The sequence below is a fragment of the Ornithorhynchus anatinus genome, chromosome 11, assembly GCF_004115215.2.
Source record: "Ornithorhynchus anatinus isolate Pmale09 chromosome 11, mOrnAna1.pri.v4, whole genome shotgun sequence".
NCBI lineage: Eukaryota > Metazoa > Chordata > Mammalia > Monotremata > Ornithorhynchidae > Ornithorhynchus > Ornithorhynchus anatinus.
The window spans coordinates 36,307,636-36,332,074 of record NC_041738.1 but is presented as its reverse complement, the minus strand read 5'-3'; the positions used below and the strand labels follow the sequence as shown (position 1 = coordinate 36,332,074).

Below are 24,439 nucleotides of genomic sequence, written 5' to 3'. Positions count from 1 at the left end.
CTTAATATTTTAATTTTTTTTTTTCCCCATTTCTAGCCACCCAGCCAAGATCCCAAACGCACACACCGACGGCAGAGAGGTGGGGAGAGTGGGTGCAAAATGAAGGAGCCCGAGTGGCCTAACGTACAGCAACAGCCCCCGACCCCACTTTGGGCCTCATTTACCTAAATTATCCCCTCCTAGCGGAAATCCAGCCCCTTTGAGGACCCCCACCCGCACACCCAGTCAGGAGAGGCAGAGTGACCCAGGAGGAGGAGACTGAGGCAGGAAGGCAGGAGACACACACCTGCTTTCTCTTACTTAACCCATCTCCTCGTGCCCCTCCCCAGATCGCACTCTTCGCTCCTCCCCAAACGAACCTTCCGGCAGTACCAGCTCTGTGACTCTCTCATCTCGGGGCGTTCTTTACACTCCCCCTCCGGCGTGGAACTCTCTCATTTCGGGCCTACCAAGCCACATCCCTCCCTGGTCACCTCTTCCAAGAGGCCTTCCCTCCTCCCCCCCATCCTTCACGCGCTTAACCGATTTTGTTTTGTTCTGTTTCGCTTGGCCCTCCTGTCTCCCCCGTTTAGACTGTGAGCCCGTCGGTGGGCAGGGACGGTCTCTCTGTTGCCGAACTGTCCATTCCAAACGCTTAGTTCAGTGCTCTGCACATAGTAAGCGCTCAATAAATACGATTGAATGAATGAATAGCACTTCTCCGGTCATTTTAGCACTTTGGCTCCTTTCTGAGTCTATGCCGTTTGCTCTTTTACTTCTCCCACTTTAGGCAATTAATGTCTCCCCGTTTGATTTTTAAGGTCCTTGAGATCAGGGACTGTGTTCCCCGGTTCTCTGGACTGCGTTCTGCATCGTAGGCGCTCAGTAATTATTGCTCTGTTTAGCGTGACTCAGCGGAAAGAGCCCGGGCTTGGGAGTCAGGGGTCATGGGTTCGAATCCCGGGCTCCGCCGCTTGCCAGCTGGGTGACTCTGGGTGAGTCGCTTCACTTCTCTGTGCCTCCGTTACCTCATCTGTAAAATGGGGATTAAAAACCGTGAGCCCGTGGAGACAACCTGATCACCTTGTATCCCCCCCCAGCGCTTAGAACAGTGCTTTGCACATAGTAAGCGCTTAACAAACACCATCATTATTATTATAAGCCCCAAGGTGGCCAGGGCGGCATTCAAACGGAGCCGCCTCAGCGGCCCCCGGCTACACTGGCACAGACCACAAGGCATCACCCCACGCTGCGCATGGTCCTTTTATTCTGAGCTGAGCCTCTCGTTTCCAGGCCCGCTGATGCCTAAACCTATTAACGCAAACTCTGTAAAGTGAACGGCGGCCATCCGGGGGACAGGGAGCCGGGGGACGGGAGGGGGTAGCAGCAGTAGGGTCCAGACTCCCGGCCAACCAGCGAGAACATCCCCTCCGGGCAGGCGGAGCTGCGACGTGCAGGGGCTTGGGGCCGAGGGGCGGGCATTATGACGGGACGCCGTGGCTCACGGGCGACTCTCCGGTTTAGTTCCGGATGAGTGGGGGCGGAGGGGCTTGGTGAGAACGTCCGGGACCACGAACCCCGGGTCGACCCGCCTGGCTGACGGGACCCCAGCGAGTGAGGGAGGAGGAATCCCACTTGGGCACCCCCCGCTCCGGGGTCCACCTCCTCTCAGTTCTTCAGGGCGCCCAGACGCAGCTGGGCAAACGACGTGGCCAGCTGGACAGCCTCCGGCAGGCAGCCCACATTTTTGCCCGTGGCCTGAGCCGACACGTCTTTGCCACCTCCTTTACCGTCCATGAGTCCCGACACCTGCTGCACCCACTCGCTGGCCTTCAGACCTTTGTTGGCTGCGTTCTGCGGGAAGGAGAGGAGGAGCGGGGCATGAGATCGAGGCAGCCACGAAGCCTGGGGAGGCCCTGGCGAGGAGTGGGGTGAAGGGCCAATCCCGGGCTACGTGTCCTGGGACAGAATTCATTCAATAGCATTTATTGAGAATGAAAAATGAAGAAGAACAGAATGAAGCAGCAGCGTGGCTTAAGGGATAGAGGACTTGGGTTCTAATCCCAGCTCCGCCACCTGTCTGCTGGGTGACCTAGGGCTTCCCTTCTCTGTGCCTCAGTTACCTCATCTGTACAATGGGGATTAAGACTGTGAGTCCCATACGTGGGACAGGGACTGGGTCTAACCTGATTAGCTTGTATCTACCCCAGCACTAAGAACAGTGCCTGACCCATAGTAAACGCTTAACAGATACCACTATTATTATTATTAAATGAGGTCCGGGAGACCCCGAAGCAGTTCTCATCGATCCTCCAACCCAAATGCTGGCTCTGAGAAGTGGAGAAGCAGAAAAGGATTCACGCAGCGGGGTGGCGGAGGGGGTGAAGACAGTAACATCGCTAACCAGAGTACCGGAAACACACACAGCTTAGGGCAGATGAGGGGAAGGCAAATGGACTAAAAACCCGGTAGGGTGAAAGGCCACTTTTCACGGGAGCTGGTGGCCGCACATGCAACTGGCTCTGGGGTACCGGCATGTGATAAAGGAACAAAAGCCCCCGCCGGGAAGTTCAAGAAGCGTTCTCTTGCTGAGATAGGGAGGCTGCTCTAAACCTGGCCACCCGAGCTAGTCTGACAGAAGGATTTCTTGACGGGGGCGAGGGGGAAGGAAGAGCGATTACCTGAGGGACCTGGCATAAACAAGTGATCTTGCCGGCTTCGTTGTCCACAGTGAAGAGCATTGCAGAAGTCTGTGGGGAGTGGGTCTTGAAAAGCTTCAGGGCCTCATTCAGAGCCTGTGGATGAACAGAAGAGTTAAGGGCACAGGGACGGGAGGAGGCTCCCAGCAGCGACTCTCCCCGCCCGCTAAACAAAAAAAGCCGCTCTCTCGAGCCTTAGCCGCGGCTAGGGCCATTCTCCCCAAGTCACTCGAGCCCCAGCCAGCCTGACTTCATGGCCTTCCCATGGATGAGACCATTCTCTATTCCCCTCTGCTAGCCACAGACCACACACTGTGAGAGCCTCACCACCTACAGCGGGGAGGTGTGAATGGGTAAGAGATAGGGTCTCCTTGTTAGAAGAGGGGCCCTTTGGTAGGGAGTTGGAGTGAATCCCAAAGCTCCCTGAGCATGGACTGAGAGGAAAAGCCGTTTCTCACCCCGCACCCTGCCGACTCCTTTCAGTCCAGCTGAGTTACCTTGGCAGACGCTCCGCTCTCCATCTCCAGGATGACTAGGGGCTGGTTGGGCTGGCTTTCGATGAGCTGCTTGGTCTTCTCCAGCACCTGAGACAGAGAGAGATAAATAAGGTCACACCTCAGAACCAGCCTCCGTAGCCCCCGGGGGCAGAAGTGACGGGGAGGGGGGCTACATTTCACAGCTTTGGGAAATTCCACTCTCTCTTCTGCCCTCCCCGAGCCCCACCCCACATCTGTGAAGTGCTTACTATGTGCCAAGCACTATACTAAGCACTGGTGTAGCTACAAGATAACTGGGTTGGACACAGTCTCTGTTCCACATTGAGCTCCCAGCCTTAATTCCCCTTTTTACAGCTGAGGAAACTGAAGCACGGAGAAGTAAAGTGGTTTGCCCGAGGTCGCAGAACAGACAAGTGGCAGAGGCAGGATTAGAACCTAGGTCCTTTGCCTCCCAGGCTCATGCTCTATCTACTAGGCCGTGCCGCTTCTCATCCGCGATCCCCTTATCCGCCTGGGCCCAACTCACCCTCTTCTGGACATCAGCTTTACTTGCTCGGTCCAAGTCGTCCATGATCTTCTTCAATGCCTTGAGGGCCTCTCTCAGCTCATCTTTGTGCCACTGGGGTACAACGGCAGTGGCAAGTGTCTGAACGGACAGAGAACGGACCGTTGGGATCCAGGCCCCAGGCGGCTCACCTGTAGGCCTCTAGACTCTTTGTGGGCCGGGAATGTGTTTATTATATTGTTACATCGTACTTCCCAAGGACTCAGTACAGTCCTCTGCACGCAGTAAATGCTCAAAAAATACGACCGATTTGACTCCACCTATCAACATGATACGGCGGCCTGATGTTGAAGGAGTAGGAGGATTTACTGAATTAACCGACAGGACTTCCTGGGTGCCTACTGTCTGCTGAGCACTGAACTAAGTGCTTGGGAGAATACCTCCTCCGTAGTTGCTCCCATTTTACCAGCCATTAGCCTCCCTAAAGGGAGGCGGTCGGAGAGACTGTGTTCCGTATAACACCAAGCATGTTGTGGGGGCTCTGGAAATGTGGCAGAACATTATAGCGGGGAATGCAAACAGAACACATTTGTTCGTGCTCAGAACAAATTCTGCTGACGCTTGGCAATTTCAAACCCAAAGGCAAGAGCTAAGCTGCCCCGCGAAGCTCGTCTCCTTCCGTACCCCTCGTATGCAATTTTCCTCTACTGCCCCTTCGACTTCTGACTTGGGAGGAGTAAGTCATCGAGGTAAAAGTGGGTATAGTTGTGATTTGTTGTCTGCGGAATGGTGATTTCAGTACAAGGAACCAAGGTGATTTCTCAGTAACTTTTTTTTAATGGTATTTGTTTAGTGCTTTCTGTGTGTCAAGCACCAAATTTATCAGCTTGGATACAGTCCCTGTCCCACATGGGGCTCACGTCTAAGTTGGAAGGAGAAAGGACTAAATCCCCATTTTACAGATAACTGAACAGATAACTGAAGCAAAGAACAGTTAGGTGACTTGCCCAAGGTCCTGCAGCAAGCAACTGGAACAGTCAGAGTCAGTCCTCTGACTCCCAAGCTCGTGCTCTTTCCGCTAGGCCATGCTGAGGAGGGGTCTTTCTATACAGAGGAGCCCCAACTCAAGAGAGTGCTGGAAGCCCCCATCAGAGGAGAGCTCAGGGTGCTGCTTAGCACCAAGAAATGCCTTTGTCTGCAGACCTGGCGGGAGCTGGTTTCAGGCTACGTTCAGATGACCAGGTGCCATCAGCTCAGGAGAGATTCCAGTTTCCAGCAGGAAAAGCCCCGTTTCCACCACGGGGAAGCCACGGTCCCGTTGAATGCAGGGAGCTGGGCTGAGGAGAAAGCTGCGCCCCTGGCCGAGCTTCCTGGTGCTCCGTCGGCCTGCCCGGTGATGGAAGAAGCCCGAACACCCACTCACCCACCCAAGCCCTGATGGCTTTTCCAAGAGGAGGAAGAGGAAAAGGTATATCCACACCTCACCAAGGTCGGCAATCTCTTTCTGGACGTCCTTGTTCGGAGCCGTCTGCGCCTTCACTTTGGCTTCCAAGACAGAGAGAGCGGTCTTCAAGCTCTCTGCTTTCCTGAGGGCCTGGAACAGAAGGGAAAACAAGCTCAGTCCACAGACCCGAGAGCATCAAAACTGTAAAAACTGGAAATTCACGAGGAAGCCACTCCACGCCTCCAACTTCCCCGCCCTCATGATTCTGGCTTTATTTATCCTGTACCATCAACAGCCATAGCCTCACACAGAGCCGGCGTGTTCCTTTAAGACTGAACAAACCCAAACCCTTTCCCTCACTGCAGTCACTTGGGAACCAAAGCTTGTTCCTCAGACAAGGGCTAATGCAAGCACCTGCAGCTCCCCGGCCCCTGGTTACATCTCAACAGACCCTGTGCCTTGGCAGAGAGCAGAATAATAATAATAATAGTGATGGCATTTGTTAAGCCCTTACTATGTGCAAGGCACTGTTCTAAGCGCTGGACTCACAGTGTGGAGCTCTACTGATGGCCGTAGACCCTGAGGATTTAAAACGCCTTCCTTCCCACAAGGCTAACCGTTTCAAGTTATTCCTTATGTTTTGTGTAATGCCCCGACAAGGACAGTTCCCTATAAATGGACGATCCGCACCCCGGCCCCAGGCGTATTATCCGTTAACCCAGAGAAGACAGCCCTGGATTCTTCCTCTTCCCACCCTAGGCCTCCCTCCTCGGCTCACCTTTTGGGCTTCGGTGCCCGTGACCGCCACAATCCTCCGGATCCCCTTTGCAATGGCTTCCTCACTCACGATCACGAAGGCTCCTGCGTGGCCGGAGTTCCGGAGGTGCCTTAATCCAAAGAAAGCGACATGGCCCATCGTCAGAGACCCGATAACTCCAAAGTGAAATAAGCCAGCTCTCTCTGCACTTGGGACACCTCTGTTGGCTCAAGGGTGATAACCCTGCCTCTACTTGAGCATCTCTTCCCAAGCAGGCAGGGTTTGGGCAGAGAAGAGAGGAACTGAGCTTCTCCCTTCTGATTTTGGTCTAGCATATGATCTCCCCACATTTTCCCGGCGTGGGACTTCAGCCTGTACAAGGAGAACCATCCAAGCCACTATTCCCAGCCCTCGCACCAGCGAGCGTGGCCTGGTGGACAGAGCAGAGGCCTGGGAGTCAGGGGCACCCGGGTTCTAATCCGGCTCTGCCATTTGTCTGCTGTGTGACCTTGAGCAAGCCACTTCACTTCTCTGAGCCTCAGTTACTATTCTGTAAAATGGGGTCTGTGAGCCCCTGTGGAACAGGGTCTGTGTCCAACCTGAATAGCTCGTATCTACCCCAGCACTTAGAACAGTGCTGGACACATAGTAAGCGCTTAACCAACACCATCATTATTATTCACCTCCCAGTAAAGCAGGTGCACTGAGGGGATCAAGGAGCTAACTAATTAGGGCCACAGGCTCTCCATCCGTGGCTTCTTTCACAGGGCACTCACGTTCCTCCACAGAATTCCACGGAGGTGAGGGAGCCGGCAGGGCTGGAAGGGTCCTCTAGCAGCTCAGCTACGGGGACGCCGATGGAGACAACCCGCACCGGGTCGGGATAGGTTTCGTCAAACACAGCTCGGAGGCCCTGGATCGCTTTGGCTGCTGCCAGGGGACAGTCCTGGGCATATACGGGCTGTGGGGGGAAGAAGAAAGAAGGAAAAGTCAGGGGATGATGCTTTTTGAGAAGAGCTGACTTGTCTCTACTACCAGTTTTCCCCTCTCTGGGCCTTCAAGTAAAATAACCAGGTGGGATTTAAGACGAAGAAAGGATCCCAGAAATAACTATATCTTCTCAGGAGAGAAGAGAATTAATGAGGAAGGCAGAGTCCGTGAGCTGGCCTGATGGGCAGACCTACTACGAAGTTCAGTGGGTAAAAGCGATGGAGGGTGGTGGGTAGGTGGGTGGGGAGAGGTTTAAAACAAAGTCTTGGGGCCCAGGCATCCCCTCAGCTCCAACACACCTTGGCTGCCTGAATCATCCCATTGGCAATCTCTTCAGTTTTCTTGATCTCTTGAGTGGACATGGCCCCCTTGGCTGTGAAATCAAAGCGGAGCCGGTCCGGGGCTACCAGCGAGCCCCTCTGATCTGCCTCTCCCAGCACGGAGCGCAGGGCAAAGTTCAGGATGTGGGTGGCGGTGTGGTTGCTCATGACAGGTCTGCGCCTGGGCTTTAGGAGACAAAAAAGCAAGAGGAGTTAAACCAAAGAATGGATTGGGACTCCAGTCTTCGACATCATGCAAACGGGACAAAGGTGGTGGATGCAAAAACTCAGTAAAGACCTATTTAAAACCACACCACTCTGTGGGACTCCCAAGCTAACGCAGGCTGGTTTCCTGGAGACCTGGGTCATGGTGAATGGCAGGTTTTCTTAAAAACAGTTAATTAACCTCACGCTGGATTTCAACTGCATCAGAATTCACTCCGAGAAATGCCAGCAGCTGCTTATGTAGGCCTGTTGTACGCTTCTTTCCCAGAGGATCCAGGCGCCATATGGAGGAGGGAAAAATCACTAGGCATCAGCAGAAGGTAGCAATACTCCCTCTCCGACGTGTGTCCGAGATGAAACTCACCTCGTCAATGAACAGTCGGACTTGGTCTCCCACTTTTAGGTTTCCATAGACTGTTCCGATGTGGAGCACATACCCTCCTCGGACCTGGACGTTCTTTACAGTGAACTCTGTTTTCTGGAGGAGAGTGAAGTGGGGGAAAGCAACAGGGGCCATTAAGGTGCGTTCGGCATACAGGACCCTCCAGCTCCACATCTCAACTACAAAAGGAACTGGGCAAGAGCTGAAGGCAAGCCCTAGGCATCTGGCCGAGAGAATTTTCCCTCAGAAAGTATATAATTCCCTGAGGAAGTCTCAGGGGATCAGAGAGAGAGAGAGTGGGGAGAGAAGAATGGCTTTTTCTGCTACAGAAATCTCTAAGAATTATTCACATTCCCACCACACAGAGTGTCTGTTTTCCCAAAAGGTTGGAGACAGTAATAATAGAAATATGGTATTTGTTAAGCACCTACTATGTACCAAGCACTATTCTAAACACACACAAGGTAATCAGGTTGGACACAGTCCCTCTCCCACATGGAGCTCACATTTTTGATCCCCATTTTACAGACGAGGTAACCGAGGCAGAGAGAACTTAGGTGACTTGCCCAAGGTCACACAGCAGACACGTTGCTGAGCCGGGATTAAAACCTATGTCCTCTGACCCTCAAGCCCGTGTTCTTGCCACTAGGCCACGCTGGTTCTCTGACTTCCCAGTTCCATACTGGGACTCCCTGGCAGGCCAGAGACAAGCTGAAACAGAAAGGAGCCTAGGGCTTACACACACACACACATACGAGTAAATTGCTATACCAGGGGCTTAGGTCTGGATGAACCGTTTAGCCATTTGGACAGAAGGGAGGGCCAAGTATCAAAGTATCTGGCAAAGAGGGGATACAGAATCTCCGGCTTACATCCTCACTGCCGTCATCGTCCTTCACTAAGTAGCCTTCGTCGAAGATCTGTCCTCCCTGCTCAGCGTAGAAACACGTCTTATCCAGGACCACCCCACACTCTTGTCCCGTGGACACCTCGTCCACAAATGTTTTCTCTCTGCGCAGCGCCTTCACAGTGGCTACTGGACTCTCGAACTCTGCCGGGCACAAAGCAAAAGGGACGGAGCCTCCGTCAATGACTCGTTTCCTGTTACCGATGATTTCCCTCCAGTGTATTCCCATTCGCTCCCAATGTATTAGTGGTTTCTTAGCTGCCCACTTAAACGGAGAGCCTGTTGAATAAGGTTTAGGTGTAATTCTAGACCTTAAGTACCCTGGTGCATAAGGCTCTGTCATCATGCTTTTAGCAGGTCCGTGTCAAACCTCTTCTTCCCGGCAAAGATGGACATGGAAACCTACCATAGCTGCCGCTGGCATTAGCCCGGTAGTTATATTTTGGGGAATCATCAGTGACCTCCAGATCCCTGGCACGGAGCTCTTCGATGGCATAAATGTCCAACATAATGAGGTCTTCTCCTCCGGCTCCCTTGCCCTGTGACTTCAGCTGGCAATGACAATAATAACGATGAATCACCCTAAGGCTTGCAGAAGGGAATGCTGTAATGCCCGTTTTTTATGATATTTGTTAAGGAGTTACTATGTATCAAACACTGTTCTAAGTACTGGGGTAAGATACAAGCTAATTAGTTTGGATACAGTCCCTGTCCTGCCTAGGGTCACATTCTAAGGAGGAGGGGGACTGGGAGAACTGGGGCACAGAGAAGTTATATGACTTGTCCAAGGTCACACAGCAAGAAATTGGCAGAGCTGGGGTTAGAACCCAGGTCCTCTGACTCCCAGGCCAGTGCTCTTTGTTCTAGGCCATGCTGGTTCTCCTTGTACTGGATGAAGTCCCACACTGCGAAAATGTGGGGAGATCATATGCTAGACCAAAATCAGAAGGGAGAAGCTCAGTTCCTCTGTTCTCCGCCCAAACCCTGCCTACTTGGATGTAGGACTGCCTTCCTCTCTAGGTATAAACCTTCTACCTGGGCCAGTTTCCTCTCCTCCTCAAAGCCATCCATATCCACCACCAGGCCCTTCTCCTCTGCAATCAACCCAGTGAGATCCACTGGAAACCCATAGGTGTCATAGAGCAACCAGGCTGTGTCACCTGCAGAAGATCAGAGGCGGGAAAAAAAAAGGCACATCAGCTCTTAGGGCAAAAAAATAAATGTTTCTCTCATCCCAACCCCTCCCACTCCACAAGAGACTGATAGATACAACAAGAGGACCTGAAGAGATCAGAAGACAAGTGAAAACCATGATATTTGGCTCTGGGTACTCTATCGATTATAATGATGATAATAGTAATGACTGTGGTTTTTGTTATGTGTTTATGATGTGCCAAGCACTGAACTAAATGCTGAGGCAGATGCAGTATAAGCACACTGGACATAGCCCCTGCCCCACCTGGGGTTACCAGTCTAAGGGGGAAGGAGACTAGATAATTAAGCCCCCTTTTTACAGAGGACACTGAAGCACAGACAAGTGGTTTTCCCAAGGTCACCCAGAAGGGAATTGGGAGAGCTGGGAATAGGACCCAGATCTCCTAACTCCCAGACAATGCTTTTTTCCACTACTCCGAGCTGCTTCTCCCGTTTTAAATCCCTTGGAATGAATTTGCCCTCCAGAACCAAATATAGATCTATATATACTCTGACTTGCAGTACTGAAGAGATTATAGCTATATGCTGGCTTTTGAAAAAACCTTCTTTGCTTGAAAAGAGGGCTCTGCCTTTTAGGAAGAGGGCTCCTAGGACCCATCCTGAGTGAAGAAAGAACTAGCCTGATCCTCACCCGGGATGGTCTTGCCGTCCCCAAGGCTCTGGATCTTCCGGTCCAGGATGCGTCGCCCTCTGCTCAGGGTTTTCAGGAACTGCACCTCTTCTTCATTGATGATATCCTTGACCATCTCTGGATCCTTCTTCAGCTCAGGAAATGCATCGCCCTGTTAAAGGAAAGAGGCCCGGGCACTAAGGGGGTCAGAGGCTCTCCCGGCCCAACGGGCTGCGGGATGCCACTGCCCCTCCCTACCGACCTCGGACCGCCCGCTTTAGGGAAGAAGAATGGCAGAGAAGAAAGCACGTACCAGGGACTGAACAACAACATCCACAAGTGTGGCAAAGAAGCCCTTGCTGGCGTTAAGCTTCTCGTGGGAATAGCGCACAGCCCGTCGGAGAATCCGCCTCAACACGTACCTGAAAGACATGGGAGGTGGTTGGGCCAATCCTAATTGGGCCCTCCGTGGGGATCCCAGGCAGGCTACCGTGGCCAACAGCTCTGTGCCTCCAGCTCCTTCCAACCTCCCACTTATCTCTCCCTGTTCATCTCCCCTGCTTGAGGGGCCAAACATGCAACCATATTCTCAAAAATACAGGGAAATGTAAAACCAACACCAAATATTCTCTGACAAAAAACTTGCTCTGATGGAGAATAATTTACTCTTCCCGTAAACGCTACCCCTGCTTCCAACCTAACTCATCTTTGACATCTCACAATATTCTTACTTGTTCCCTCATTTCCAGTAGTCATTAAAGTAGCCCTGTTACGTAAGGTTTTATACTGGCCCCAGCACCCACTGTGCCAATTCTCAGTTAGAGTGATCAGGACATTTATTTCTTGCTTTAAAAGGATACATTCTCAATACACGTCAACAAGATAAAATCCAGCGCACTGGAGAAAAAGACTATTAACCTCCTTGGCTCATCACAAGTGCTTTATCCAGACTGTCCTAAGATAGTTCATACCCTCATTCCTGATCCTCCAGCTACGAAAGAAGAGATTTGCCACTGCTGTGTAGGACAAGAAGTATCTGCGACCTCAACACTAGCGGGGAGACACTGAGACCAGTGGATGCCACATCCTCTAAGGCACGAGAACCAACAGCTCCTAAATGCTGAGTCCCCAAATCAGTGAGTACCTATCAAAGGACTACAGGGTCACTCCAGAAGGCTTGGAGGTTTGGCCACATATACCCTTACCCTCGGCCAGTGTTGTCAGGTCTTCCGCCATCAGCCAATGCCACAGTAATAGTTCGGGCATGGTCAGCCAGGACCCTGTAGGCCATGTCTATCCCATCAGTGTCATCAGCACCAACCTGTCCCATATATGGCCGTGCAGCAGTACCCTGTGCGGAAAAGCAAAAGTGTCACAGAGGAGCACCTGAAGGCCCAAGGTTCACAGTCTGTCATATTTCACTACCGGGAGCTGAGTAACCGGGACGCATTTTCGGTCCGGACCAGAAAGCTTCTCAAAGCTCTGTGATCCCAGATGACGTCTAGGCCAACAAAAATGGATCCCCGGCAGAGTGAGACTCACAGAGGGGAAAGCAAGTTCTAACGCTTTCCTCTGGGACATCCTCAAAACCCAGTTAGAGTACATTAATGTACTTAAAGACGTGCTTTAAATATACATTCTCTTTCCTCTTTTAGGCAAAGAAGGGCACTGTTCCATCCCAGGTCAGCCCGTACCATCTGCCTTAATCAATGTTCTTTCCCTCCAGGGATCACTTTACCCACAAACCAAACCACCTTACACCCAGACAGGCCCCAGGGTCACTGTTATTGCATGAAAGTGAGGCAAAAAGACAGAGGAGACTTTTGTCATAGCTCTAGCAGCACCGCTGAAAAGGGCCCAAACTGAAAAACCGGGTAAATAAGTACCTTCTGAATAGCTTCAAAGTACGGAACAAAGAGGTCAGTGTCGTAGTTAGACATCTTGTTCTGCAGCACCGACACCAGCCGCTCCAGGCCCATCCCCGTATCAATGCTTTTCTTGGGGAGGGGCTTCAGACTGCCATCGGCTTCCCTACGGGATGCGGAGAAAATCCAAACGATGAAAAAGGGGGTTCCACTTGCCCATCTCTCCCACACCAGCCCTGTGGACGCCCCCTCGCCGCATAGTACTAACTCCAGGCCAGGGTTTTTTATCTTTGCCTGTTTTGGAAAGGGCAGCCCAGAGTGTACTGGGGTGAGGAATGGGGTCTGGAGAGATTCCACGAAATTATATTTACAAAAACAGCAACTGCAAAGGCAGACAAAAGCAGAATCATGTCTTCATATGAGGCCTTATTAACTCTCCTAAAGAATGACACAAGGTGAGGTGAAAGGAGTGGGCAAAAAGAATCTAGGAAGAGCTTAGTTTCTGAAAGCACAAACATGGCTCAGAGCCTTATCCCAGAATTAAAAGAGAAACTTCAACACAAATGAAAAGGGTGGTGAAGTCAGTTTGGCAAGCTAGAGTTGGGTAAAGCCCTTATTAAACCACTGCTTTTTTCAATACAGAGGTAATCCCTTATCTTCCATACTCTAGTTCTTTTTCCGCTTTACTATGACCATTCCAAGAAGGACAGTTTCCACCACTTTCCTTGGGAAGGTAACTAGACATACACCCTAAGGTTGGAAAGATGTCCAGATTCATTCCGTTACTGCAAAGTCACAATGAAATGCACTGCGGAATTCTCTCTGCCCAACTAAAGCAGTCAAGGGATGGGTGGGGCCCCGGGTTACCTGTTAAATTGGATAAACACCAGGTTCCAGATTTCCAACACATTGGGATCATCCTGATTGACCAGATGCGCAGCATCTCGGCCGCCGATCCGATCATAGTGAATCTCGCTGCAGGGACCACAGGGGCCGGTGTCCCCCATTTCCCAAAAGTTATCCTTCATGTTGCCCGGAAGAATCTTGCTGTCATCCAATCTGACCGGAGGAGAACCAAGGAAAGCGGAAAAGAAATAGGACACAATTCCGTTACGCCAAAGCAGAATACAGGAAATTAAGGTCCGGGATCTGGCCATTTATATCTCCGGTAGCTTGTATAATCCTCCGCAAGCCACCTCTGTGTACTTCAATTTCCCCTTGACTCACAAAGGGGTTCAATAATTATGTCAATTAACTCTTTGAAAATAAGTTGAAGTCAAAGCACTGTTAACTGCTGCTTTTATGTTGTACTCACCGGTTCTTTAGTATGTCTCTTTCTGATTCAGTAAGGTCCTGCACACTACGAGCCAAAGACCCAATTCCAGAAACAAAAAGGCATGTGGAGCAAGTTCTCAAGGGAATTATTCGCTTTGGCACCCAGGTAGGTTCTTTCATAAATTAATTCCTTTCAAGATCACAACAAGAGGAAGAGGTGGCAGACAGCAGCAATAATTTCTTTCCACTGTCTTTTAGAAGTTAAATCAATGTTATTGTTTTGCTTAAGACAAAACAAGCCAAGTGGCCTATCCTGAAAGGCACATCTGGAGCAGGGATGGGAAACTGCACTCTACCAGGGCTAAAGACAAAACACGACTCTAGCTTTTGGTCATCATTAGCAGCATTACTTAGAGCCCACCATTTGCAGAGCGCTACGCTAAGAGAAGTAAATACAATAGAAAGAAAAGATACAGTCCCTGCCCTTAAGGAGCACAGATCTAATGGGGGTGGCTGATTCATTCATTCAATCGTATTTATTAAGTGCTTACTGTGTGCAGAGCTCTGTACAAAGTGTTTGGGAAAATACAACAATAAACAATAAATAGGTGAACAGGTGAATCCAAATTGCCAAATACCCAATAAGAAAAACAGTACGAGCATAGAGAAGCAGCGTGGCTCAGTGGAAAGAGCACAGGCTTGGGAGTCAGAGGTCATGGATTTGAATCCCAATTCTGCCACTTGTCAGCTGTGTGACTGTGAGCAAGTCACTTACCTTCTCTGTGCCTCAGTTACCTCATCTGTAAAATGGGGATTAAGACTGAGAGCCTCACGTGGGACAACCTGATTAACCTGTAAATCTACTAGTGCTTAGAACAGTGCTCTGCACATAGTAAGCGCTTAACAAATACCAACATTATTATTATTATTATTATCATTAAAGGCAAATGATAAAACACAAAAATGATTAATAAACAGAGACCAAATAAATATCCTTTATTCTCAATGGATGAGCCTATCCTTACCCCAAATTTTGCCAAATCTGTTTGCACTCCAGGTCTGGGTCTAAGCCAGCAGCTTCATTCCCACCAAAATAAGTGACATAGAGCCTTTCAATAGGAATGCCAAACTCCTGGGTGAGAAGCTCCAGGGCCATTTTACATGCCAGCTCCTGCACACACACACACAAAAAAAAGAAAAAGAAACAAACCAAGAGGATTTGAGATGAACATAACAATGGGATCAATTTCTAGCTGGTGGAAAAATCCTGATACTGGAATAAGCAGAAAAAGCCTTTGGCTCTCATTTTAGGAACCCAAATGCCTTTTGGGAGACACTAAAACACCGACAACTGACTCCAATAGCTAAACAGAACTGGAGCAATCTGGTCCCTGTAACAAAACTGTGGTTCACTCAGTTCTGCTAAAACACGTTTTTACTGTACATTTTGCATAGGACAAAGTAGCAGAATTAAGTAACATGCTTCTATGGACATATCCTGGATATAGGATGATGGTTGTGGGCAGGTGCACAGATTAAGTAGTACTAGGTAAGTTTTTCCTACTGTGGGATTCTGAAAGAACCCACCCCTATGTTCTAGGACGGGGTCGGCCATATCTGCTCCTCTTGGATCAGGTGTGGCTCTGACCACAGCGGGGATGAGGAGAGCAAGATATTTACAACTGGTTCGCCCTTCCTCAGACTGGGGAGCCCCATGTGGGATAGACACTGTGTTCAACCAAATTATCATATATCTATTATCGTCAAAGACGTTTACTGAGCACTTACTGTGTGCAGAACACTGTACTAAGCACTTGGGAGAGTACAATATAACAGAGTTAGTAACATATGTTCCCCGCCCACAATAAGGCCAATGCTTACTATAGTGCTTGGTGCTTACCAAACAGTAGCATTATTCTTATTGCGAGGGACAAGGCACTGAAAATTGTTGGGCTCACGATGCCTAAGCTAAGATAATTGGTGTTTAAATTATATGACTGGCTCTTTGGGCGCCAACTGCTCAAAGGTTTCATTTTGTCTGGGTTTTTTCGGCCCAAAAAGCTTGCCGGCCCCTGTTTTAATAGAACTGAGTTAAACTTTTAAAATCAAACACAACTAGACATTGGCTACCCCCAAGGAGATAAGCAATCTACTTAAGAGTCTAATAATTCCTCTGATGTGTTTACCTTGAAGTAGTCCCCAAAAGACCACGAGCCCAGCATTTCAAAGAAGGTATGATGGTAGACATCCTTCCCGACATCATCCAGGTCATTGTGTTTCCCTCCAGCTCGGATGCACTTCTGGGTATTGGCTGCTCGACTCAGCTTTGCCATGGGATGAGATGGGTCAATGGTATTGAGGAAGATGGGTTTGAACTAGAGAGAGACAAGATATCCGGTTTAAGAATCCTCGTGAGCTATGCATCCTAACCAAATCCTGGGATGATGCATTTGACATACACTTGAGAAAAAAAAAATTTCTGTTCACCCAGAGGCTCTGAGGGATCAGAGAAAGTGTTACCAGAAGAATGCTCCCCAAGGGCACGAGCACCCAGGCAATTACAGTTGAGGCATGTTACATTATCTTTCCTGTTAATCCACTGATAATGGGAAAAGGGTTTGGAGAAAGGGAAACTGCCTTACCTGTGAGCAAGAATTCTCCTCCACCCCCAGGGTTTAACCTACTTTCCCCAGCTCTGAGACAGCTCATCTCTCCAACGTTTTGCTGGGAATAATGGAAAGCCATACAAGGCTTGTTGGATGAGAATTCATTCCCCATCTACAATCTGGCATTTGAATAGGTTTCTCAAAGTTCAGTTTTGAGAAACACAACCCCTATTTTCCAAAAATGATCAAGACCACTATGCTCTCATCAAGAGTTCAGAAAGCGGCTGAAATAACTTCCTCGAGGATAAACTCTCCAAGTTTTGAAAACTTTGGCAGGCCAACTGCTCAGAATAAGAATTGTCAACAATTGGCTGCTTTTCAGGAGGTAACTACTCTTAGGATTGCAGTGGGGACCACAGAGCCCAGGAATTAGCTAAAGGAGATACCAAAAGGGGAGTGGGTGATGCACTGAGAAGCAGCGAGGCCGAATGGACACAGCACGGGTGTGAGAGTCAGAAGGACCTGGGTTCTAATACTGGTTCTGCCACTTTACTGCTGTGTGACCTTGGGCAAGCCACTTCATTTCTCTGTGCCTGCTACCTCATCTGTAAAATGAACATGAAGACTGCGAGCCCTATATGTGACAGGGACTGTGTCCAACCCGATTATCTTGTATCTACCCAGCGCTTAGTACAGTGCCTGGCACATACTAGGCGCTTAACAAATACCATAATTATAATAATAATAATGTTGGTATTTGTTAAGCGCTTACTATGTGCAGAGCATTGTTCTAAGCGCTGGGGTAGATACAGGGTAATTGGGTTGTCCCACGTAAGGCTCACAGTCTTAATCCCCATTTTCCAGATGAGGGAACTGAGGCACAGAAAAGTTAAGTGACTTGCCCACAGTCACACAGCTGCCAAGTGGCAGAGCCGGGATTCGAACCCATGACCTCTGACTCCCAAGCCCGGGCTCTTTCCATTGAGCCACGCTGTATTATTATTATAGATATGCACAATGGGATTTGGGCAAGATGGAGTACATGCGAAGAGTTGAACAAAGATATCTCAGCGACACCCACTGAGTTCCAGACCCTGACAAAGTCTCCCTTTTAAGAATTTTCAAAACCTGCATAATAAAACTCCACTGTGAACACGAGGAACATCCCTTTTCGAAAGAACATACTCCGAGCTGCTCAGCAAGAACTACTAATCGTACTAAAGATTAACACACCAACATGAATGAACAAACCTACCTGGTTCATACCAGCATTGGCAAAGAGCAACGTGGGATCATCCAAGGGGATTGTGGCAGACGAGTGGACATAAGTGTGCCGATTCCTCTTGAAGAAATCGATAAATCGCTGCCGGATTTCACTGGCTGATAATGACAACTCCATAGTGAAGCACTATGCAAAACTGCTAACGGGAGAAGGAAGAAAGAACCGAGTCATGGAACGTATTGCCTGAAGACAAGAATCGAAGGGATAGTCACCTTTTCCCTCTCTCCAGCCAAGCCAAAATCTCAAGAGACTGTAATGGGGAAGAAGCAGGGCCGAGGAGGCAGAAGACCTGGGTTCTAATCCCAGCTCTGCCCCCTGCCAGCTGTGTTCCCGTGGACAAGTCACTTAACTTCTCACGCTTGTTTCCTCATCAGTCAAATGGAGATCCAAAACATCTTCTCTCTCCTACTAAGACTCTACGCTCCAAGTGAGACAGGGACTGTCTGATCTCCAGCTACCCCAGTGCTTAGAGTACAGTGCTTCATAATAAGTACTTCACAAATTCCACTACTATTAAGGTTCAAATGTATACATAATTGAATCTACATGTGTGGACTTATGCTAACACCGAAAATAACAGGAAATCAGCGAGGTAAGATTTAGAACAGTGCTTTGCACATAGTGAGCGCTTAACAAATGCTATCATTATAGGAGGGGACAAGGTGATTGAGTGCTTTAAAGCCTATGGTAAGGAGTTTCTGTTTGATGTAGAGGTGGATTTAAGTGCCTACTATGTGTCAAACACTGTTCTAAGCACTGTGGGAGATACAAGATAATTAGGTTGAACACAGTGGCTGTTCCACATGGGGCTCGCAGTCTAAGTAAGAGGGAAAACAGAACTGAAGCACAGAGAAGTTAAGTGATTTGCCCAAGGTTACACAGTGAGCATTTGGCTGATTGGGGATTAGAACCCAGGTCCTTCGGACTCTCAGGCTTGTGCTCTTTCCACTAGGCCAGGTTTGGCAAAAAGAGGGGAATGGACATTTCAGGTGGGGGGAATATCATGTACAATGTTACACCCGGGATTATCTCAGTGCAAGGTGGTTGGGACACTGACTGGGGTTGAAGACTTGGTGACATATTGGACATAGGGCTATATGATAGAGGAGTCAGAGCTAACTCCTGTTATAATATATCAATGCCTTCTTGTCCCTCTGCCTCCTATTAGTTTCTCCAGAGTTCCTTTTCTGTTCGCCCCATTCTGAAGCCCTCCCATCAACCATTACCCTCTTACAAAACACCTCTTTTTGAAGTCCTCCTGCCATCTAAAAATAAGCACGCTAACTGATTTTCTTGCATCTACTCCCAGCACTTAGCACAGTGCTTGGCAGAGTGAATTCTTAACAAATATTATTCATTAGTAATGATAACTGATATTCGCTTGTCTCCATCAGACTGTGAGATCTTTGAGTAAGGGTCCACATTTAAAAATTTTCCTTTGTAATTCCCCTCAGCATCGAGGATGGTACTCTGCTCATAAAAGTAGTATTTATTAAGCCCTTACTGTGTGCGGAACACTGTTCTAAATGCAGGGAGAAAATACAACAGGTGGGAATTAAACATGGTTTCTGTCCCTCATGAGGCTTACAAACTAAATTGTAGATTCTTATTGAATAATACTCCCAGTGAGAAATAAAATGTTTACCATTTATCCACCCAAGGAGAGACTGAAAAAGGATACATGAAACCATTTATTAGTTATATATGCCAAAAAAACAAAATGTGGAGCTTTTTGATTTTTCAGACCCGTGTTGAAGTTATATGCCTTTTTCACAACATAATCAATTTACTAACCAAACAGAAGAGATGGTGAAACACAACTTCGGGAAAGCCAGGGGTCCTGGCCAAAGTGAATAAGTACTCAGGGCAGCTAACCACACCAAAACATCATATTTTGAAATGGGTAGAACTATTTAACTTGGCTAAATCCCCTTAGAAGGGGATCCTGAATCAAACAAACGAGGTGGGTTGTTTTTTTTTAAATACTTCCCGAAACATTACATGCTCTTTACTACTTTCAGCCTGATTCTCACGTAATCTTTCACCAGTGGAGGCAAAATAAAAGTTGATTTTAACTGGCACCAATCCTAATTGCAATGAAATCACTTTGGCAATGCCTCACTTTTAAATATGCAGTCTAAGGCAAAGTTCTATTTGACCCCAGTCACGCTTAAAATCGAACCGATGGCAGAGATGAAAGCACGGTACCTACTGCTGTTTGGAAGAAATGGTTGCTAATTTGAAATAGCACAACTTTATTAAATTAAAAACATAAGCCTCCTCTTACTGGGGGATGTTTTAATATTCCCAAATTGCGAAGAAAAACTGTCCTACTAGACAACAGCCATAGTTTGTTTTGATGACACCGAAGCAAGAAAACAAGGGCTGTTGGGACAACTATATAGCAGATACTCTATGGACAGAATTCGACGAAGAATTTTACTTTCAGACAAAGATACCCTCAATCCTTTTCCAGAATAATAATTAATAATTATGGTATTTAAGCGCTATGTGCCAGGCACTGTACTAAGCGCTGGGGTGGACACAAGTAAATCGGATTGGACACAGTCCCCGCCCCTCACAGGACACTCAGTCTTAATCCCCATTTCACAGATGAGGTAACTGAGGCCAAGTGAAGTGACTTGCCCAAGGTCACACAGCAGACAAGGGGCAGAGTCAGGATTGGAACCCAGGGTTTTCTGACTCCCAGGCCGGTGCTCTATCCACTAAGCAACACTGCTCCATAATTGTAGTATTTGTTAAGCGCTTACTGTGTGCTAGGCACCGTTCTATGCGCTGGGGTGGATACAACCCAATCTGTTTGGACCCATTCCCTGTCCGACATCCCTGCCCGACGTGTGGCTTGCAGTCTCAATCCCCATTTTCCAGATGAGGTAACAGTGGGACCGAGAAGTGAAGTGACTTGCCCAGGGTCACACAGCAGACAAGTGGCGGATCCGGAAGGTCACTGAGGCCCAGAGAAGTTAGGTGGCTTGCCCAAAGTCACACGGCTGACAATTGGCGGGGTTGGGATTAGAGCCCACGACATTCCAAGCACTCAGTAAAGCGCTCTGCACATAGTAGGCACTCAATAAATACGATTGAATGAATGCCCTCTGTCTCCCAAGCCCATATTCTTTCCAGTGAGCCACGCTGCTTCTCTGTAGTGCTCTGCACACAGTAAGCGCTTATTACATCCTCTCCTCCCCATTCCCCCTACTCCCTCCCTCTTCTCTTCCCCCATCCCCTCCCCACAGCACTTGTGCCTATTTGTATATGTTGTTTATATTATTTATTACCCTATTTATTTTGTTAATGAATTGTATATCTCCATGATTCTATTTATCTTGATGATCATGTTTTGTTCCGTTTGGCTTTGGCCGTCTGTCTCCCCGTTTAGACTGTGAGCCCGTTATTGGGCAGGGATTGTCTCTATCTGTTGCCCAATTGTCCATTTCAAGCGCTTAGTCCAGTGCAAGCGCTTAGTCCAGTGCTCTGCACATAGTAAGCACTCAAATACTATTGAATGAATGTATAGATTATTTCTCTACTTTATTAATGATGTGTCTAGATCTATGATTCTATTGATCTATTTTGACGGTACTGACGCCTGTCTACTTGCCTCATTAGCAGCGTTCAATAAATACTATTGAATGAATGTATAGATTATTACTCTATTTTATTAATGATGTGTCTAGATCTATGATTCAGTTCATCTATTCTAATGGTATTGATGCCTCTCTTCTTGTCCTGTTTTGCTGTCTGTCTCCCCTTTTTGGACTGTGAGCCCAAGGTGGGCAGGGAAGGCCTCCATCTGTTGCGGAACTGTACACTCCAAGCGCTTAAGACAGTGATCTGCACATAGTAAGCGCTCAATAAATACTATTGAGTGAATGAATGTATAGATTATTCCTCTATTTTATTAATGATGTGTCTAGATCTCTGATTCTATTGATCTATTTTGATGATATTAACGCCTGTCTATTGTCTTATTAGTAAGCGTTCAATAAATACTATTGAATGAATGTATAGATTTATCACTCCATTTTATTAATGATGTGTCTAGCTCTCTGATTCTATTGATCTATTTTGTTGGTATGACTCGAATCCTGACTCTGCCACGTGTCAGCTGTGTGACTGTGGGCAAGCCCCTTCACTTCTCCAGGCCTCAGCTCCCTCATCCGTAAAATAGGGATGAAGCCTGGGAGCCCCATGTGGGACCACCTGATGACCCTGGTTCTCCCCCAGCGCTTAGAACAGTGCTCTGCACATAGTAAGTGCTTAACACATACCAACATTATTATTATTGTCTTGTTTTGCGGTCTGTCTCACCCTTTTAGACTGTGAGCCCGTTGTGGGTAGGGCTGGCCTCCATCTGTTGCCCAATTGCACACTCCAAGCGCTTAGAACAGGGATCTGCACGTAATAAGTGCTCAATAAATACTATTGAATGAATGGATTATTTATTACTCTATTTTATTAATGATATGTCTACATCTCTGATTCTACTGATCTATTTTGATGGTGTTGACGCCTGTCTACTTGTCTTATGAGTAAGCGCTCAATAAATACTACCGAATGAATGTATAGATTATTACTCTATTTTATTAATGGTATGTCTACATCTCCGATTCTGTTGATCTATTTTGACGGTATTGACACCTGTCTTCTTGTCTTATGAGTAAGCGCTCAATAAATACTATTGAAGGAATGAAAGTATAGATTATTTCTCTATTTTATTAATGATGTGTCAACATCTCTGATTCTATTGATCTATTTTGATGGTATTGACGCCTGTCTACTTGTCCTATGAGTAAGCGCTCAATAAATACTACTGAATGAATGAAAGTATAGATTATTTCTCTATTTTATTAATGATGTGTCTTCATCTCTGATTCTATTGATCTATTTTGATGGTATTGACGCCTGTCCAATTGTCTTATGAGTAAGCGCTCAATAAATACTATTGAATGTATAGGCTACTTACTTAATTTTATCAATGTATTATTAATTATTAACGTAAAGATTATTACTCTATTTTTTATTAATGTCTACATCTCTGATTCTATTGATCTATTTTGATGGTATTGACGCCTGTCTTGTCTTGTTTTGCGGTCTGTCTCCCCTTTTTAGACTGTGAGCCCATTGTGGGCAGGGCTGGCCTCCATTTGTTGCCAAATTATAATAATAATAATAATGTGCTCTGCACATAGTAAGTGCTTAACAAATACCAACATTATTATTATTAAGCGCTTACTTTGTGCAGAACACTGTCCTAAGCGCTGGGGTAGATCCAGGGTCATCAGGTGGTCCCACGCGGGGCTCACAATCTTCATCCCCATTTTCCAGATGAAGTCACTGAGGCCCAGAGTCCCCCAGCTGACAAGGGGCAGAGCCGGGATTCAAACCCATGACCTCAGATTCCCCAGCCCGGGCTCTTCCCACTGAGCCACGCTGCCTGAATAGTCCAAGCACTTAGGAGAGGGCTCTGCACATAGTAAGCCATCAATAAAGACGACTGAATAATAATAATAGTAATAGAGAAGCAGCATGTCTCAGTGGAAAGAGCCCGGGCTGGGGAAATCGGTCATGGGTTCGAATCCCGGATCTGCCACGTGTCAGCTGTGGGACTGCGGGCAAGTCACTTCACTTCTCTGTGCCTCAGTTCCCTCATCTGTCAAATGGGGATGAAGCCTGGGAGCCTCACGTGGGACCACCTGAGGACCCTGGATCTCCCCCAGGGCTTAGAGCAGTGCTTTGCACACAGTAAGCGCTTCACAAATACCAACATTATTACTACTACTTCACTTCTCTGTACCTCAGTTCCCTCATCTGTCAAATGGGGATGACGCCTGGGAGCCCCACGGGGGACCACCTGATGACCCTGGATCTCCCCCAGCGCTTCGAACAGCACTCTGCACACAGTAAGCACTTCACGAATACCAACATTATTATTACTACTTCACTTCTCTGGGCCTCAGTGAGCTCATCTGTCAAATGGGGATGGAACCTGGGAGCCCCACATGGGACCACCTGATGACCCTGGATCTCCCCCAGCGCTTACAGCAGTGCTTTGCACATAGTAAGTGCTTCACAAATACCAACATTATTACTACTACTTCACTTCTCTGTACCTCAGTTACCTCATCTGTAAAATGGGGATGAAGGCTGGGAGCGCCACGGGGGACAACCTGATGACCTTATATCTCCCCTAGCGCTTCGAACAGCGCTCTGCACATAGTAAGCACGTAACAAATACCAACATTATTATTACTACTTCACTTCTCTGGGCCTCAGTGACCTCATCTGTCAAATGGGGATGAAGCCTGGGAGCCCCACGGGGGACAACCTGATTCCCTTATATCTCCCCCCAGCGCTTAGAACAGTACTCTGCACATAGTAAGCGCTTAACAAATACCAACATTATTATTACTACACCTCTCTGTGCCTCAGTTCCCTCACCTGTCAAACGGGGATGGAGCCTGTGCGCCTCCCGTGGGCCCACCTGATGACCCTGGATCTCCCCCCAGCGCTTAGAGCAGCGCTCTGCACATAGTCAGCGCCTCACAAATACCGATATTATTATTGATAATAATAAATGGCTGACTGAGCGAGGGAAAGGGGCCGCGCCTTGGGCCGGTCCTGGGGCCTCCCCCGTGCCCCCCCCCCCCCCAAGGCCAATGGCCGCCACACCGAGCGGGGCAGCGAGCCTCCCCTCCCTCCCCCGCCCCATGCGACCCCCGTCTCTCCCCCCGTCGGCCATTACATTACCCGCCGTCCTCCACTGGCCCAGCAGGCCTCAGCCGCCGACCGGCCGCCCCGTCTCCTTCCTTCCCTCCCCTGTCCTCCTTTGCCCTCCTTTGCCCTCCTTTCCCCTCCCC

At 48.3% G+C, this 24,439-nt stretch overlaps 1 protein-coding gene across 2 annotated transcripts; it reads right to left on the bottom strand.

Moving 5' to 3' along the window:
- Nucleotides 1-1,226: 1,226 nt before the first annotated feature.
- Nucleotides 1,227-24,425, bottom strand: AARS1 (alanyl-tRNA synthetase 1). Of its 2 annotated transcripts, none has more exons than XM_007671961.3 (21): nucleotides 24,330-24,425; nucleotides 17,532-17,697; nucleotides 15,857-16,045; nucleotides 14,696-14,841; nucleotides 13,263-13,454; nucleotides 12,417-12,561; nucleotides 11,736-11,881; nucleotides 10,844-10,952; nucleotides 10,552-10,702; nucleotides 9,741-9,865; nucleotides 9,112-9,256; nucleotides 8,671-8,849; nucleotides 7,781-7,894; nucleotides 7,171-7,377; nucleotides 6,658-6,842; nucleotides 5,903-6,011; nucleotides 5,161-5,274; nucleotides 3,702-3,821; nucleotides 3,176-3,262; nucleotides 2,661-2,774; nucleotides 1,227-1,833 (listed from the first exon to the last, which is right to left on the bottom strand). In XM_007671961.3, exons 2-21 carry the CDS (start codon nucleotides 17,673-17,675, stop codon nucleotides 1,648-1,650), a joined length of 2,907 nt encoding a protein of 968 aa, XP_007670151.2. In that variant the 5' UTR covers nucleotides 17,676-17,697; nucleotides 24,330-24,425; the 3' UTR covers nucleotides 1,227-1,647. The 2 variants fall into 2 exon arrangements, with proteins under 2 accessions (XP_007670151.2, XP_001506178.2); XM_001506128.5 differs by having other exon boundaries at nucleotides 17,532-17,694.
- Nucleotides 24,426-24,439: the final 14 nt, after the last annotated feature.

Bases quoted from the DNA above. Each gene is read 5' to 3' on its own strand.
- AARS1 (XM_007671961.3), bottom strand. From the start codon at position 17,675: ATGGAGTTGTCATTATCAGCCAGTGAAATCCGGCAGCGATTTATCGAT. The intron at 14,842-15,856 runs GTAAACACATCA...GTGTGTGTGCAG, and splicing joins CTTTTGGGGACTACTTCAAG to GAGCTGGCATGTAAAATGGC. The intron at 10,953-11,735 runs GTAAGGGTATAT...CATGTCTTTCAG, and splicing joins CCTGACAACACTGGCCGAGG to GTACGTGTTGAGGCGGATTC.